This window comes from Xiphias gladius, chromosome 11 (assembly GCF_016859285.1).
Source record: "Xiphias gladius isolate SHS-SW01 ecotype Sanya breed wild chromosome 11, ASM1685928v1, whole genome shotgun sequence".
Lineage (NCBI taxonomy): Eukaryota > Metazoa > Chordata > Actinopteri > Istiophoriformes > Xiphiidae > Xiphias > Xiphias gladius.
Window position 1 is genome coordinate 973905 of NC_053410.1, and position 18789 is coordinate 992693.

The following is an 18789-nucleotide window of genomic DNA, read 5'->3' on the forward strand; positions in this document are numbered from 1 at the left end:
CAATAAACACGAAACGACACAAACAAAACAAAAAAACCCACAAACTTTAGCTACGTTTCTTCAAAGAACGTCACACGTCAAACGACGTAACAGCCAAATTATTTGCTAAAGAACAGTATTGATGGCGACGCTACAGTGTAATTTAAGAGTCATTTGAAAGGTCTCGTACTGTAGAAAGTGAGATTTCCATGTCTTTTTTGATTAGAAAGCGGGTCTAGGTTTATATAAATACTGTGTTCAGAATCTGTGCCTGTCAACGAGCCGTCCGGACGTCTTGAAGGTTGCGATGTCACGAGCAAACGGTCAACGAGAAGCTGTCGTCTACAAAACAAAGCTGATAACGTATAGACCCAGAGGAGTTCTTACTTCACTTACTGAGATAACACTGTGTTGATGCTACATGTGCACCTTTACAGTGAATAAACAAAACATAACAGAAGCAGACATAAGAAAAGACCTGGAGACAATAAAAGTATTTAAATGAAAACGTAAAACAATGATTAACACTAACAGGACCAGGAGTAGTATCCACAGGCTGACAGGCTCTCAGCCTCCTGTCGGCTCTGGTGCATGGATTAATCTGCCTCAAAGCTTCCAGTCGGTCGAGATTCGAGAAACTTCATTCTTCCACGTAAAGGCGGCGAGTGTGTACGAGAGCTGGGGTCAGCAGCGGCCGAGTTGAGTCGAGTCGAGTATACGGATTTGGAAGCAAGAAGGAACGTTACATTTATTTATGATAGTACATTTTACTCCAGGGGGAGATTGAGTGTAGTGTGCAAAAACATGTATATGCAGCATCTACGCATACACATGCAAATCATACATGAACGTACAGTCAAGTTATTATCTGTCACACAGTAACAGAAATTCCTCTTTGACTCAGTCAAAGACAAATATACACGAATGTATCATCCGGCAGCTGGGACCAGAAAAACCCTTGGAACAGTTAGAAGGCCTGAGGTCTGACAGGTGAAGAGTAAAATGTTGTAATCGGTTCGGAAACGAACCCGCGACCGGTGCAGAGATCTGACGGCCAGTGCGATGTGATTAAATTTGTTCTTTCTTGTTAGGAGTCTGGCAGCAGCAGCAGCAGCGTCTCAGCACATTCTATACAGACGTTACACATATTACAGCCGAGCAGGTGAATGCTTTTGTCAGCATCCGGCTGTAGAGTTCGGGCACGTGGCCATTTCCCGGAGGCGGCGCGTCTCGGTTCAGACCCCATATTCATCGAACCGGAAATGATTAGTGTGCTCATCTTAGAACAGCTCTGCTGATGCGGTTCTAAAAGAACACCAGGACGGAGAGAGGCCTTTGGTGCTCGCCTTCAATGAATTATTCTGCTTCACCCTCCCTCTTCTTCTATCTCTGCCTCTCTCCACCATCTCTCTCTCTGTTTTTTGCTTGCTCCAGTGCACAAGAGTCCAAGGTTGCTTCTATATATTACTCTCCCTCCCTTTCTCGTAAGAGCTCTCCCTCTCTCTCCCCCTCTCCCTCTCTCTTCCTCACTCCCTCTCTCTCCTCCTCACGTGCCCTCTCTCCACCCCTTCTCTCATCCATTAGCAGGAAGAACAGATCGCTGGCAGATGAGAAGAGGCGAGACAACCAAGGCAGACGGAGCAGGAGAGGAAGAGGAAGAAGAAAAAAGGGCAGGAGAGCAGAGAGAAAACGACTGAAATATAAGAGAGGAAGAGAGAAGTAGAGAGGAGAAGCAAAGCATCATGGACGTTCTGAAGAAGGGATTCTCCATGGCGAAGGATGGAGTGGTGGCCGCCGCCGAGAAGACGAAGGCCGGCGTGGAGGAGGCCGCCGCCAAGACCAAGGAGGGGGTCATCTATGTCGGTGAGAGGACGGACGGATGGATGGATGGATGGATGGATGGATGAAGAGTAAAATCCAACAACAAACATTGCATCAGATTTTCACAGTTTGTGAGTTTTTTGTGAGGATGGATGAAAAAGTTAAAGGTGGGGGACAAGGAATAAAGAGAGATAATGAGGATAGAAATAAACAGGAGGAGCAAAAGAAGAAAGGGATGATGGAGAGATGGTGAGAAGGAAGAAAAGAAAAATTTGCAATGAAGAGTTAAATTTGACAGTAACTGACGTCTGACTGTGAGTTTTTTTGATGAAAGTGAAGGATGGATGAAGGGATGGAACGAGGGACAAGTGAAATTCAACACCAGACCGTGATGTATGGAGGGATGGAGGGAGTGATAGGTGGAGGATAAGATGCTAAATCTTAAAATATTCAAATCAAATTAAAGAGAAAAGAAGAAGCTGAATCTTAAAATATTTAGAACAGAAGAAAGAAAGGAGTGTAAAGAGACGGGAAGAGGAAAAGTCATCCTGACATTGTGAGGGCAAGAATGGATGGATGGAGGGATGAAAGGAGGGATACGGGGACAGAGGGCGGGATGGAGGAATAGAACAACCCTGCAAAGAAAAAGTTCAATTTGAGATTCAATTGTATGTATAGATTTCAGATCTGAGGTTTTATTTGGTGGAAAGGAGGAATTATTATACGGATGGAATGAGGGACGGGTGGAGGACGAATTTAATTCAACACCAGACCGTGATGTATGAAGGGAGGGACAGAGGGATGGAGGGAGAGATAGGTGGAGGACAAGAAGCTGAATCTTAAAGATAAAATACATTCAAGATATTGAACTGAGTTTGCAGTAGGAGTTAAGGAGGAGGGGATAGATGAAGGGAAGGATAGAAGGACAGAGGAAGGATGGAGGAAAAAGAAAAAGAGAGTTCAATTGACCTGAAACTGTTCATTAGAATAAAACGAGGGACGGGTGAAGGACGAAGGACTGAAAAATATGCGGTCGAGATGTTTTTTCAGTTTGAGAAAACGAGGAGAAAAGCTCCTCGTTGTAACGAGAAACTGAGCAAATATTTTTGTCTCGGTGGCGACGAGACGCTTGGAAACACAAGGAACCAGAATTTTGAGATGAACCGAGCACGCGACACTGATCCTGTACTGATCACTTCCATTGATCGGTATAGAACAATATGTACTGATGCCCCACTCCCCTGGCTGCTAAGGGTTGTGCTTTACTTCCACTTGTGTAGTTGGCTGCTGATGGAGAGAAACACGAGGGGAAATGATCAGGTTAAATAAAATCAGTTAATGTTTGGAAGATTAGTTTACACGCTCGGACAAATTCGGTTCAAACAACAATTCAGAAAACTGAGACGAGCGTGAAAGAAAAACACCAACGGGCGGAGCCGAACTAAACACAAGAAGCTTCTCGTTTAGCTGCGACCTGGCTCGTTCATCAAAACTGAAGTTAAAGTAAAACCTGAGCTGCCAGAGCTCAGAGAGAGAAAACTGAGGCGGAGCGAAAGTTAAATAAACGGGACGTGTCAATCAGACTCTGGTTGGTTTATTCGTTTAGACATATCAGACCCTTCAGAGGAAGTGGTCTCAGTCTGGCCAACACTTAATCCTGGAGCAGTTCGTCCGTGGTGGGAACGTGGTCGAACCTCAATCTGACCCAAATCCAGATCTCCTCTTCAGGTTTGAACTGAACGACTCCCGTCCCCCCGGAGAGCTTTTGCCGCCAGGTCTGACCTGGACTAGAAATGAAACGTGTTTCCTTCTTGATGTTTGGGCAGGTAGGAGCTTCTTCAGTTCTTACCTGTCTTTTGGCGATGCATCAAGTTAACCAACCCCTGTCGCCAGATCTCACCAAAAATAGCCCAATCAGAGCCTAGAACCCGCTCAGTGGTTGCAAAGGTTTAGGAGAGGGTTCAGTACCCTGAATATGCCGTCAACAGCTCCTGTTTGCAGTGTATCCATGGATACGCGGACAACAGTCAATTATTTACTTGGATACTGAAGAAAACTTAAGAACATGAAGATTCTCAGGCAGGTTCTTTTTTCTTCGACTTCTGAGCGAGCGTTTGGACGTTTATTTGCGATGGACGTGACGGAGAGCGATATCCTCAGAAAGTGAAAGTCACACTGAATCTAAAAATACACGTTTCAGGTCTGTGCTGGGATTTGAGCAGAGGCCCAGTGCTATTCGTTTAAGTGCCGAGGCGCGCCTATGACGCGTAAACGCGCACGGTTAGGTTGTGGCTCGTTCCGAAGGTTGTGTAAGCGCTGCTCCTGCGGTGGCAGTCGCTCCGGCACCACTACACCTACGGTTATGACGCAGAGCTTTGACACAAGCTGCTGCAGTTTTAAAGTTGCCTACTCTGGTGCCTTCCGCGAGCTGTGTGCGTCGCTGCTGCTGTTCGTCATGTTAACCCGCTGCCAAACTACAATAACTACACCTGCCTGCACCCGTCCCTTCAGCTCACCCGGCCTCTTTGCACCACCTCCCTCCCTCTGCGCCTCCCCCGCAGTTTCAAGCCCTGGAATATAGACGAACCTTTAATAGGTGGAAATTACAACAAGCCCACCAAATCAATTTCTACCGCACAGTTAAAGAAAAATGAACCCAACTGGGCAGAAAACCGTCCGATCTGGAAACACTCAAACCAACTCGTCCACTGATATGGACCAGAGCAAACCAACTATAGATTTGAAAACACCCATAACGTCTCATCAGTAACGACAGTAGACAAGCTCACACACACACAAACACACACACACGTCTATTGTCCAGTCCACAGTCTTGAGTTCATGTCAGAACTAACTTCTTTTTTTGGCAGTTTAACAAAAATGCCGTTTAGTCAGATGACAACATCAGACATTTCTGTGGAAAAAGAACATTTCTTCATCCTATTCCCTGAGTAATGAAGCAGTGATGATCTTTAACCTGATCCAAGTTTTCAGTCGATGAGGATTCAGCGTGTTGGCAAATAGCAGCCCATGGCACAAATCCGGCCCTCCCACAAAAATATTTGGCCCCCCAGTGAAAGCTGAGGTTCTACTTTTCAGAGTTTGCCTCAAAACTTATGCATAAATTTTGATAAATTAACTGTAGATAACAATGTGATTACAATAAGCACAGCTTTGTTACAACAAATGGAACCAATGAATTGCAGCTGCAATATTTGTGTTAGCGCAGCCGCAAACACAAATATTGGAGCAGTGTAATGGACATGGCTTGTTAATAAATAACAGTTACAGCAGTATTTTCATTCAACCTGAATAATGAAACATCACCATTTTTTTAATGTTAGTAACGAACCTATTACATTTTAAGTCTCAACAAAGACTATATACTTGTATACGTGGGGTGATTGATCAGTTCGTGGCCTCAGGTTGAAGGAGGTGGAGCTCTCGTCACGTGCACGTTCAACTCTTTGAGCAGTTGTGAGGAAAGTTTGAAGGTAATAACTTTGTGGTTATTTCTGTTTCGGGTAGTTGAAAATTGCCAGTCAGCGCTGTCTGAGAAACTTGGCAACGTCGGCCTTCACGCAGTGATCCACTACCTCGGTCTCGAGTCCTAATCACCCAAAGGGGTCCACGAGGACACGGTGGCAACTCTAGGGGGAGGGTGCACCTTCTTACGACGCGTCGAAGAAGTGGGAGAGACCGCCTGGAAGATGACCCCCGTCCTCTAAGGCCAGTGGCCGTCACCACACAGGAGACCACTGACAAGATCCCTGACATGATCTTGATGGGATCTGCAGGATCCACGACCGCTGGGCTAAGTGTATGAATATAGGAGGGGACTGTGTCGAAAATTGACTCCTTCTACCTTCGGCCACAAACTTATCAATCACCCCTCATATAAGTCATTTTTCAGTTTTACACTAACATGAGCTGCTGTAACACCGTTAGCACTCACTGGCTAATGTGAAAACAAGATCTCCAGTTGTATCTCAACTTTCTAGCTCTTCTTAAGAGGAATAAGACACTAAAAAAATAAACAACCGCGACTGCATCTAACTGCCGACCCTTTTATAGGTACTTTGATTCTGGTCTGAATCGGTGGATGAGTTGGTAAACTTGTGTGTTTTTTTAAAACTTTTTTACCTTCTGGTTTGGTTTCTTTGCAAAACAAAGAAAAAAAAAAAAAAGTCAAGCAAACCAAATGCATCACTAAAAAAGCAGGAACGGTTCTGTCCAAAATGGATGAAGGATGTTTCTTCCATTGGGTCACGTTTGATTCGTACAGACTGCGCTAGTACATCCTGCCTCCAGAGAATATTTTTCATCTTTTTAGTTAAATATTACAGAAGCATTAACAGGTGTTTTGTCCACTTGTTTTCAGCAGAAACAAACAGTGAACAGTTGATATGTTGAACAGATTCATCTGATAATTCTCTGTAGGTTCGTCGCTACCACAGACTCCTTTCACACACTGTTATGTTATTATAAAAATATCAGTTACAGCTGCTTTAAGAACTGATGCGCACGGACGGCGGACGGGGGTTTATCCCGATGAGATACACTGGTGTCGCCACAAATGACGCAGCTGATGTCATCTGGAGCCAGTGTCTGCACAGCAGTTATCGGGCGGTGGAGCCCCGGTATCAAGGTGCCGCCGATACACCTGCGCGTCTCAATCACGAGTCAATCACAGCTGTCCATCATGCCACGCCACTTCCCCTTTTTTTATAGCATCAAGTAACTTGACGTTTTGGCTTCACCGTTTGGGAACTGTCATGTCGCCCATCGTTACATTTAGTCATCGGGTAAAACTGTGAAGTTTGTGCTGAGGGTGGACCAAGAGGAAAGGTTGTATAAAGGTTCTGTCCTCTGTGACTCAGCTTGTTGGCAAAGTAGATCGTGCCATGTAGACCATGGACGTTTGCCAAAGATTAAAACATAAAAATTATTTATTGATTATAATTGCACTGACACACAGTCCTACTTGACTGGAATAATAAAAAAAAAAAAGCCATTGGAGGGGATAAAAACCTGCAGCCTCATCAAATATGCATCACATCTGGTAATGAGCTTTTTGGTGTAGCTGATTTAATGTGCAGCAGAAACATCAGCTCTTCACTCTCCTCTCGTCTGCTGCCTGCTTAGAAACAGCTGCTGTGTTTCCACACACAGTGTTTCTGTGTTTTAAGAAAGCAGCACACAGTGAATCAAAGAGTGTGTTCACTCAGACAAAGACTCTCTTCAGTCTGATCCATCACATGTCCGACCAGCATGACGCCCACTGGGTGAACTATGCCTTTGAATCTGGCGCTGGTGGATGAAATATTCATGTTCTTTACTAACGTGAGAGTAGCAATACCACGCTGTAAAACTACGCCTTTACAAGTCCATCGTCCAAAATGTCAAGTCCCTGTGAGTCAGCTGAACATGTAAAAATGTGAAATTTGGCTGCAGGAAAGCAAACAATTCTTCATATTCGGACAGCAATGGTCCCAGTTATGAGTAACATTTGTTTGGGTTTAAATGGAAAATCTGTCGGTTTTCTGAGCCTTTCAGATTTGAGTTGTTCCTTCATGGAAATTCCACTGCAGATGAATCATTCTTTATAAACCCAGCAGAACCAACTAAACACAAATAAGTGTTTCACAACATCGTCTATACTTTCCCTGTAATTCGTACTAAATTAAACACATCTTTCCAACAAATTCCCAGAAGAATACTGGGAAATGATGGGACCTGTAAAATAAAGCACTTAATTTAATGACTCCGTATACTGTTGGTGAGGTCCAAATCTGATGAAAAGGTAAATAAAGTATGACGTGAGAATAAAATACACAGAATATAAAGCAGAGAGTGGGCTTCATGTCGGTTGTCTTGGTGTAAACTGGGTGACATGAATAAATAATTCAGAGAGCAGCTAAGCTCAGTTTGTCTCTGCAGAGGAAACCAGGTCAGATCCAGATTCACACTGAGGCTGCTCCAACTAAAACTGCTCCAAATAGCTGTTTGTTTGTTGAAGCTGCAGGCGTAAGTGGCCTAAACTTAATTTTATTCCCTCAGATGTGACTCAGATCTGTCTTTTTTTACTCAAGAGTAGAAACGTCACAGTGACTCTTGACATTTTTGGCTGTGATATGAGCCACTTTCATCCCATAAAATCTCAAATAAAAGCTGGTAATCTGCTGGCAAACATGGAAATGTCAAAAAAGAGAAGAAGCTCTTTTTTGGTTGGACCGCAACAGCAGGGCCAGCCCTATAAAGGCAAATGTCCGTGACTGACTGACTAAGCTAGTGGTGAAGCTACACCATTGGTCGGCGGCCTGAGTGGTAGAGTTTCCCCATTGGTTGATGCTCTTTCAATATGGACTGGTGCAAAAAGTTTCTATTGTGTCATCAAGAGGTCGTTTACAGGCAGTGTTGCGAACTTAGAACCTTTGTCGCTAGATTTACCGACTTTTCAGACCCTTTCAGAGACTTTTCTTCGCAAGAGCACCTAGAGACAAATCTAGCGACTTTTTGGACAAACCTTAGCCACTTTCTGTAGAAGAGAGCCGCCAGAGTTGCCCCACCAGCGTGGGGGGTTTTCAAGTAAAGGCTCCAGACAGTATTTGAGAATTTACCATCTGTGCTCCCATACCTGATATTTGATTTGCAGCTTAAGTCTGAGCAGTCATAACAGGATTGATGTGACTTTCAAGTTTCTGCAACATGACGTTCATCATGTCTTCGTGCTGGCGATCCGGTGCACGTTAGTTAGTAATGATGAATGACGGCAGTGATGGAGGTGATCAGTCGATTCACTGGCTGACAGTCACTCTGTTACAATCAGCTGGGTAAACATTTAAGAAATCAGGAATTTTTCATTTCAGCAATCATGTTTTTTTCTCTCTCCTCCAGGAAACAAGACGATGGAGGGAGTGGTGACGGGTGTTAACACAGGTAAACAAAAAGCTACACACTGCACAACAAGACAATCCCTTTTTGACATGCTTGACTTTTACAGAGGAGACATTTTGCCTTTACTTGATCCCATCCAACGTTCCTTTTACGCTCTATCCAATACCAACAGTAAACTATTCAGAACTTACAGTTTAATATCAGTTTTGGGACAGCTGCTTATCACATTGGGCACTTCAGGTGTTAATTTAGCCGACATAGTAGGAATTTGTGTTACTGTTTCAAGAGACCAATAAATAATACAAATTTTATTTTTGGCATAAAAAGTGAATATAAGGCCTGCAGTAATAAAAAAAACACCTTGGAGGCAGAGCCACAGGTCTGAACTAGAGGTTGGATACCTGACCCGAGCCCGACGAGCCCTATCGGGACCTGATGGGTCAGGCTGGGTTCGGACAAAAGTTTAGAATTGAAGTTTGGGTTCGGCTTGGATTCCGTCACGTTGGCAGGAGTTCAACTACAGCCTACTGCATGTGTGAAGAACTGCTAATGACATTGCATAATGGGAGTGGGTGCTAAAACAACGTACCTATAGACTATATACAAAGGTGTCAACACACGTGTAATCAGGGTAAACAGGCAAGCCACGACCATGGTAACAACAAACGGACAGGATAACACAAACTCAGTGTTCGGGTCGCGTTCGGACAGAAATATGTGGCCTCAGTAGCACTCTAGTCTGAACCACTGATTTGAGGATCCTAAAATGCTTTGCACAGATAGAATCAGGAGACTTAGAGCTGTCAAACAATGTAGAATTAGTCCAGGTTGTGTGAAGACTGAGACCGGTACAGACCAAAAAACACCTGAAGTAGCACCAGCAAGGCCAAAGAGTCCCACAGGTGGGACGGTGGATTCTAAAAGGTTATTATATATATAGTATTTAACAACACACACATTTTGTTTCCTATCGTCCAGTTGCCCAGAGGTCGACCGAACAGGCCAACACCGTTGCTGACACTGCGGTTGCCGGGGCTAACGAGGTCGCCCAGGCAACGGTGGAGGGGGTGGAGAGCGCGGCAGTGGCGAGCGGATTCGTCAGCACGGTGAGTGACGTCATGTCACGTTGTGGAAATGTGGGTTTTTATTTTTATTAATTCCATACAGTATTTAAATAGTGGTTATTTAAGTTTTTCATTTGTTTTATTTAATGTATTTGTATCCAGTATACTCATAACTATATGTGTCATGAAAGACAATAAGATAATTTCTTCTGCATAATGACCAATTCCTACAGTAATTAATGTCATAATCTATGTTGTGATAATAAATGAAATTTTTTGTCTTTCTTCGTTCACAACTCTGTGGTGATTGGCTGGGAACAGGAGGAGGCGGGACCAGTGGCTGAGGAGGTGCCTGATTGGTCGGGGGGACTGGGCTACTGACTGGTTGCATGGCTTGACGCTCTTTGCTTGTTACGACTTTCTGACTTTCAACGCCTTTCAGGACTCAGCCTCACAAATTTTTGAGCAAAGATTTTAACAAATTTGCAAAATGGGGAAACATTTTTCATGTTTTGCAAACCCAGCTGCACCTGAAAAGCTCAGCATCGGAACCGACCCGTTACCCGCAATTATCTCTAAGTCAGACCAAGCTGGTAATATGAGACAGGCTGATCAAATGGTCTGCGGTCTGGATGCTGGGCAGCACAGGCTGTACGGGTGCACAATAAGCAGCTAAATACATGTTAATAAAAGCCTGCTTAATATTACACACAACTGGGAGAGCTGGATACATTTACCATTAGTGATATAAATCTCCTGACGCGACACTGGGATTTAGATGTTAACGGACCTCGTGCTTTTCTTCCAGGGAGCTGTGAAAGTTCAGAGTTTATTCATTGAGATCATTGGTAGAATAGCAGCAGACAAGCAAATCTCCAAACCCTGTGTTTTATTTTATTTTTGTTTTAAGATTTAAGAACAGATTAAATTTCTTTTTCACTGTATAGGTAAGGATGAGACATAAATGAGAGAGAAGGCGCAGAAACTTATATTACCTGTACAGATGCAGAATTATAACCGACATGGGTATCCATACCATCAGCTGCCGCATCAATCAGAAGTAGTACGTTATTTTACATCCACAATTCTAGTAGTAAAAGTAGCACTAACGGTGGCGGCAGCATCTGTAATCGGAACTAAAAGAAACTCTTTCGTATGTCCTCACCTATTTGATATTTAAGCAGGAACACAAAATGGCAGGAAAGCTGCTAATATCGATGTGTGATGATGGTTTTCACTCAGATTTATTAAGCTAACAAGGCATGAAGGATGCATGGTACGTCGCCAGCAGAAAATAACAACAATCTGTTGTTCATCTTTATGCCGATGACACCCTTCTCTATTCTACTAACAACAACTGCACCCTCTAGGGGAACAAAGAAAATGTGACATCTTTGTCACTTTACCAGTGTTTTTAAAAATATATTTCCTTAGCCGTTTATAATTTATATATTATTATTATATTATAATTTATAATTATGGTTTAGGAAACAAAGATATAGGTAAGGTCAGGGGTGTAAAACGGTTTTAAAGCTCAATGACTAACATGGCTGTTTCTTCCAGCTTCACTTATCTTTGGCTTCATCTCACTTTTCTCACCTCAGAACCAGAGAGATTTCTGGATATGGGGCGTTCTCCTGGGGTTTTATTTGCACCAGGTTCTGTCCTGCTGTAATACCACTGTACAAACATAAAGTTACACTTCTCCCACTGAGTATGGAGTTTGTTTACACCACGAATTCAGTCAAACAATTATTTCCAATGACAGGAATGAACTCAGTGTGACCTTTGTTGCGACTGCTTTTGGGTAACAGACACGATTACATGAAAACACATGTAAATTAGATTCTTTTCCTGACTTTGAGTTATCATGGGTGTACTTGCTTTGGGAGAAATGCGGCTTTGTGTCCGGATGGATCTGTATGGAGGTGGAGTTTGGTGGCAGACATGTGACCTCTGTTCTCTCTCCCCCTGCAGACTGAGCTCCCAAAAACAGAAGCAGGAGGAGAAAAGACTGAACAGACGGCACAGTAGGTGAGAAAACTGCAGAAAATCTAACAACAATTTTTTTAAAAATCAAGCAAACGGGAGGAAAAGGTGCATTTGTTGAGGTCTAGTTTCAGCGGCGGATTAATCCACATTTGTTCCAGTGAATATCTGGGGCAGCAGGAGGGTGTAATAAAAACCTAGGCTCACCGGAGCAGATCTCGGGTCTGTTTGGCTCTAGTTCCTTCTGGATTTAATCACAGAAGATTTTAAGACTTGAACGTCTCATCCCAGTGGCTTAGTTTAAACCTTTAACTTCTCATCTATTCACGTACTTTTATCACTGCACTGTAAAACATTTTGAGCTGGTTCAGTTGACTCATCTTAACATTTACTAAAGGCATGTGGCTTGGTTCCATCATGTATGTTTTCTTAAAACTACAAAACCAAAGTGCTCTCTGGGAAGTCTGCTGATACACGGACCATGTTTCTTCACAACTTAACTCGACCCGTTGAGCGTTCACTCAACTCATCTTATTGAATCAAGGACTTCAAGTCAGAAAAGCTCATGTTTACAAGTTCTGAAAAATGAAAACTAGACATATTAAGTTGAATTAACTCGATATGAATAAAACTCAAATTACACCAGGTGAATAAATGAGAAAATATTAGTTGATTCCACAAAACTCCTGTATGATGTTTTACAGTGTGGGTTAAAAATGGAGCCATTGTGGGTCAATATAGAACCGACACAAAACTGGGTTCTGAGCCAGTGCTGGGGTTATAGTTGAACCACTGCTGGGTTACTGGCCCCTGGTTTTAGGTGGTTTTCTACCCATGGGTGCTGGTCTCTGATCCCGGATGTGCTTCTATCACATCTGGCTATGCTTGTTTTTTCTTTCTCTCTGCTGTTCTCTTGAAAAAAGATCGTGATCCTGATCCTCAGAGATGCGGATCTCAGTGAGACCCCCTGATAAAAGAAAAGTGAAATGAACCAGAGATAAATGTGGGATTTGTTACGTTTGCAACAAGGCTGCGCCAGGGTTAGAAAAAGCGAAGAGACGGAGAACCGATGGCGCGATACGTGAACCTTTACTTCATGCATCGGGAAGTTGTTCCTCACGATCAGGTCCCCGTGGCAGCACCAGCATAGCTCAGCTGGAATCCCCCTTCTACAGACCAGGACTGGGTCACAATAAACTACAGTCTGTGGCTGAGAGGAATCAGACTCCAAGCTTTGACACACACACACACACACACACACACACACACACACACACAGTTCCGGTTAGGACACATTCAGCGTTGGTTCGAGTCTCAGCATGAGGTTTGTGGACAAGAGGAAACCACCCGAGTTGTTACTGAACCTCACCGGAGCTGGGTCCGAAAACGTCCCCTGGGTTGTTTCGTTGTTGTTCGTTTGGGTGCGAGGACTCGTTTCAGGTTCACCACAAAAAGTATTTTAACATCGAACCATAACATTCTCTTCAAATTACGAAAATGTAAAATGTCATTTTCTCTTCACACTTTTAATTTGTTTCTCTCTCTTCATTTTTTCTCTCTCTCTCAGACTCTCGCGGTTGAGGACGAACGAGAGAAGCCGTCGCTCCACCCTTTGACCTTTGACCCTCCCCGACCCTATTAGATGCTTTATCTACCTGTGTAACTTAACCTCATTAACCAACGGTTGCCGTGGTTACACTCCCTCTGCATCACACAAACCCATACACACACGCACTGATGTCAGTTTTTAACCCTCAACAGATTAATTCAAACAGGTCGTACGCATCCACGCTCTCAGCTGATTGGTCGTTGTGGGATGACCTCACCCAGGCCGGGTGTTCACATTGGAAGCCTCCGGTGTCCTACACGCCCCGCCCCTCCCTGTCAATCACCAGACTGACCCCGCCCACTGACAGAAGCCTTTTAAATGCATGTCGCTTACTGACACACACACACACACACATTTGCCATCTGTTGTTGTTTCAGAACCGAATTCTTTTTCTTCTTTTATAAAACAACAGAAGTGAAATAAAGACGAGTTTGAAATCCAGCTCCACTTTGTTTCTTCGTCACTGCTTCACTGATGAACAAAATAAAAACCCTTGTCGCTGGCGAGCACCGAACACCATCAGCGGGTTCAGGCTCCAGTTTCCTGTGATGTCTGCAGGACTGATGCGGATTAACCCATGATGGGGGGGTCTGTGTCGGGACCTGGGCTGTAGAAACTGGGTCAGTCTGATCTATTTAACCCTCTCCACCGCTCTTTGTCTCACACACAGACTCATAAAACACAACACAACGTCGCAGCCTAAAAATATTCTTCAAAGAGCGAGAAACTTTTAGGTTCATCAAAAGTCGACTCACCTCCTCCCTTCGTTCTGACTTGGTTTCCTTTCACCCTCTGCTCCTGAAAAATACAACCATTCGTTGTTAGTTTGATATTGATCTTTGTTATCGTTATGTTTCAGATTTCATCATAGTTTCCATAAAACACAAATCTCCTCGATTCAAGACTACAGTCATTCAGCCGGAGCCCATTTCGCATTTACCTCGTGTTGCTGTTGTTGCTGATCAGTGATTGAAAAGCGCAGTTCCTTCCTGCTTTGCCCAGAGAATAAAACGCCAAAATTACTATAACGCATCTGTGATTATTGTCCAACCAGAGCAACGGGTTTACAGAGAGACAGTCTCAGCTCGGAGGGAGCAGCACAGCAGCACAGTCCCGGTCAAGCTGTGGATTCAGCCTGCAGCCTCTCACGCCTGCTACCTGCGAGCCCACTTACGGGTCTGTGGCTCTCACCTGATTGGCTAGTGCCCCTGCACGGTCCGAGTACTTTTGTCAGCTTCTCCCAGCTGTGAATAACAATAATTCCTAATAATATCATCATTTAATCATTAAACACGACCTGCACCTGGACAAGCAGCAGGAGGAACTAACTTAAGAAAACCAAAAACATTTAAGGTTTACAAATGAACTTTACAGAAATAAATCTTCAGCTGGTTTCAGCTAAAATCCCAAACAAACATTTTATGAGTGACGTTGCTGCAGGAAAGAGAGAATGAATGAAATCAGCCTTTTTGAGGAAACTGGTCGAAACTAAATGTGTCTTGTCAGCATCTGTAACATCTGTTGTTGTTTTTCTCTTTTTGTATCCAGCTGTTTACCTGGGCTCTGTTTTCAGTTTCTAAATGCATTTACACGTTTTCTGTTCTGTCCATTTTAACTGTTCAATAAAGTTAAAATGAAATTTAAACTGCTGCCATTTTTTCAAATGAAATGCAGAAACTGAACCGTAAAAACTGATTTAATAACAGAAACTCACACAGACTTTCTTTGTACTTTATTTCATTTTACTGAAAGGGTTTAAAAACTCCCTCACACAGAATGTCAAAGCAGTTAAAACCAGGGTTGATACAGAGAAAATAACGTTGGTTTTACTCCTCTTTCCCCACATACAGCATATACAGTAACCCCCCCCCCCGAAGGTTCCCCAGAGAGTGTGGAGCCTTGTGGCAGTGCAGCAAATGTCAGCACCAAAAGAATTAATTTGAGGAGTTTGATTCAGCTCAGGCTTTGCTGATGTTCGTTCCGTTTGAGCGGCTTCACTGTGAGCTGCAGTTTAAAGGGGGGGCGATGACCAGTCTGTGGCCCCTGGAGGCCTCAGCCGTTCGTACTGATTTGCATCGTTAATTAAAGCAGGTTTCTGAGCTTCACCTGTCACAGCTCAGTCAGTCTGCGTCCGTCAGGCGCCGCAGGTTCAGATGGAAAGTCTCAGAGTTCAGTGTCACATGAGTCTGGAGATACAGTTTCTATCAGCACAGGAGGCATCTACAACGGCAACAGGTCAGTCCCTTCTCTCAGACCGCTGGACCCGTGGGTCTTAGTGCACTGACAGAAAACATTCACCGGTTCCAGCTTCTTAAAGGTGAAGATTTGCTGATTTCCACTCTTCTCTGACCGTAGCAGCTAGAAGGGAACAATGCGGCATTTTTTTACACCGAACGATCAATCGCTTGTAAAATAACTACCAGATGTATTGATAATGAAAATAGGGGCTGCAGCGGTAAAACCCCTGCAGAGGAAACCCTTGAGTCCCGTCTCTGCCGCGAGTCCGTCTTATTTCTTTTTTATCTGCCACAGAACTCTGAGACTTGTCATCTGCAGATTCTGGGCCCAGTGGTCCCAGGGTGGCGGGTCTGTGACGGGTCCACGGTCCTGGAACGGGGCAGAATACTGCAGAGTTTAACTGCATAGATCAGCTTTAGCGTGAGCTGCTGCCGTGTCTCGACCTGAGAGGAGAAATCAGCAAACTGTCAGGGGAGTTTTCGCTTCACACTCGACTTTCTGTCGACCCTTTGACTGTAGATGCTTTCAACGAGGAGCGAATGGTTAAAGGATCATTCCAGGTGTTTCTGAGGTTCAGGCAACATGTCAGGGGTTTCATTTTACTGCTGACTGCTTCCGATTTTTAAAATGTGGCTGCCGTTTGGTTTAGTTTGGTTACTGCTGCACAGAAATGCAGACTGAAGGATCAGTAACTTTAACACAAAACAACGTTTCACTCCAAGTCCCCGTTCATCAGCGGTAGATAAGACAACATCTAATAACCGGTTTCTAAGGGACTGTGACGCAGCTGTGACCAGATCTCTGTGTTTATCAGCGTCTCTGTTACCAGCTCCAACTCCTCCTGTGGACACTCGTCAGCGGAGGCTGCTGGATGAACAGATGTTGAACGACAACGTAGTAAAACACAGCTGGAATAATATAGAATATGTCTTCATATTTTATATATGAACAGATTCTAACTGTTGACAATCACCGTACGTTAACGAACGTTAGAAACGTCCTCATAGCTGCCTACAACCACATTATAGTGCTGTGAACTATTTACGAAATGTTTCTATGCTGCTTATAAACGCTGAACCGGGGCACCTGAAGCGTGACCAGTTCTCTGAACTCCGACCGTGACCGAAACCAGCAGCAGCCTGAGAGGAAGGAGATCGCTCTGAAAACCGATGGATGACCGACACAATGATTTGTAGTCAAAAACACAAAACAAACGAGACTAGGTCGAAACCTAGTGAACACACACACACATACGCACACACAGCCACAGGAATGGTCCTTTAATGATGTGACTCCAAAGGCAGTAAATATTAAAGCTAAAGTCCTGAGGCACATGTGCACTGCATCATATAAAAAGAAAACAAAACTATACAAGCTCTTCACCTGGAGACAAACATAGAGATACAGTCTACACTACGTGGCCAAAAGTATGTGGTCGCCCGATAGCACGCTGCTCTGACAGCCTCCTCCCCTCGGGTGTCAGTCTTTCCTCCAGAGTGATTTTTCAAATGAAAACTCCAACTATTCTCCATCTCGGCTTTGAGCCTCCCTCCTGTGAAGATCTGCAGCTTTTGTTTTATCGGAAATCAATAAATAAAAAATCATTCAAACAAAACAAGAAAAAATCCGATTTTGTCTTCGGTTGAACTGGTAAAAACTGGTGGCTGTATGCAAACTGTGATGGGGGGTCACACGCGGACATTGTTTTGTTTTAGGCTGAAATAGACAAGATGTGTCAGAGGTGAATATTTTCTGGTTTTCTACGATGTAAACTGAACTCTGGGGATATAAACTGAATTTGTCTGGGTTTTAACCTCTCAGCTGGAGAAGATACCTGAAGACGTCGTCTCTGACTCTGGGGCAACAGTGACAGACTTTTTTTTTTTTTTTACTATTTACTAAATGATTCATCAAGACAATAATCGGTAATTATCTGAAAATAATCATTAGTTGCAGCTCTAGTGAAAGATTCCGATTATAATTTCTCACAGTTGAAGGCAACGTCTTCACACGTCTTTGATTTGTCCAATCAACGGCCCAAAACCCCAAAGACATTCAGTTTAATGTCACAAAAGACGAAGAAAGACAGAAAATATTCACGTTTCAGAAGCTGGAACCAGACAGTTTTTGCCATTTTGGCTCAAACACTAAGTTGATTCTCAGAATTATAGATTAATTTTCGGTCAGCTGTTCAGTCCAGCCAGTTTAAAGATTCATGTCACTTGTTTTGCTTGAATTCATGTTGAAAGGCCTGAAACAGCTAAAATCATCCAGTAAACCACAAGAGAAAAGCAAAGATTGATGGAAAAAGAGGAAAAACATCATTTTGTTTAGCACATACCTTTGGCCACATAGTGTATCGCAGGCAAATGGTGACACGTTTTTTTCTGTGGTATTAAGGCTTATTTATTTAAATAGTTTCTCTATATATTTGGGTTGATATGTGCATAAAGAAGCTGTAGGATTCATCAGAAAGCAGCATAGCAGTGATTGAGCCCGTTTCAAAGCTGCCAACTCCAAGTTTCTGTGGTTTATCTCTAATTTGTGGAGAGAGGAGGATCGTAAACAGGTGTGTTGAGGAGCAGGAACGACCGCAACGAAACAAAGAAACCGAAACACAGAGACAGACTTTCAGCCTTTTCATTCACGCTGCTGCTGCTGCGTAAATGCTGGAGTCGGTTTGAAAAGTGAAGTGTTGAAGAGATCCTGCAGAGGTGATGGAAGACAGACGGGTAACAGGCAGACAGGTAACAGACAGACATGGAGGTGGATGGAGGTGAGTCTACGTGAAGATGAGGCCAGCCTCGCTGTAAACCTTGAAGACCTTCTCGATGGCGTTGACGTACGCCGCCGTCCGCAGATCCAAGCCCAGGTTGTACTTGTTGGCCGTTCGCATGATTTGCTGCGTAAGAGGAAGGGAGGACGGAAGGAGGCAGAGGAGGAGAGGGGGAGGGAGGAAAGGAGGAATAAGAAGGAGAGCAACATTTCAGACACCCTGTCATTCAGACTTACTTTATGCAAATGTTCCTTTCAGCTTGATTCAGACCTGACAGGACATTTATGCAAAAAGCTAAAATGTTTGGTGAGTACAGCGAGTTTCAGCTCGTTGTTTATCTGTTCACTGCTCCGGTTCACTCTCACCGCTCGCAGCCAGATGTTTTCAGAGGAACAGCTGTAAAAAGCCACCGTCCA

The 18789-nt window shown here is 43.8% G+C and overlaps 2 protein-coding genes across 4 annotated transcripts in view; one reads left to right on the forward strand and one right to left on the reverse strand.

Annotated features, from left to right (window-relative positions):
* Window positions 1-1581: 1581 nt before the first annotated feature.
* On the forward strand, window positions 1582-13817 carry sncga (synuclein, gamma a). Of its 3 annotated transcripts, none has more exons than XM_040138931.1 (6): window positions 1582-1842; window positions 8698-8739; window positions 9676-9833; window positions 10083-10109; window positions 11739-11795; window positions 13318-13817. In XM_040138931.1, exons 1-5 carry the CDS (start codon window positions 1722-1724, stop codon window positions 11793-11795), a joined length of 405 nt encoding a protein of 134 aa, XP_039994865.1. In that variant the 5' UTR covers window positions 1582-1721; the 3' UTR covers window positions 13318-13817. The 3 variants fall into 3 exon arrangements, with proteins under 3 accessions (XP_039994865.1, XP_039994866.1, XP_039994867.1); XM_040138932.1 differs by having other exon boundaries at window positions 9676-9803; window positions 13318-13814; XM_040138933.1 differs by lacking the exon at window positions 10083-10109 and having other exon boundaries at window positions 9676-9803; window positions 13318-13815.
* Window positions 13818-16862: 3045 nt separating this feature from the next.
* LOC120796284 (glutamate dehydrogenase, mitochondrial-like) overlaps window positions 16863-18789 on the reverse strand; it is a 27619-nt gene continuing 25692 nt past the window's right edge. The window contains exon 13 of the mRNA XM_040138930.1: window positions 16863-18499. Coding sequence (XP_039994864.1) covers window positions 18380-18499 — 120 coding nt within the window. The 3' untranslated portion in view covers window positions 16863-18379. The remainder of the gene's footprint in view (window positions 18500-18789) is intronic.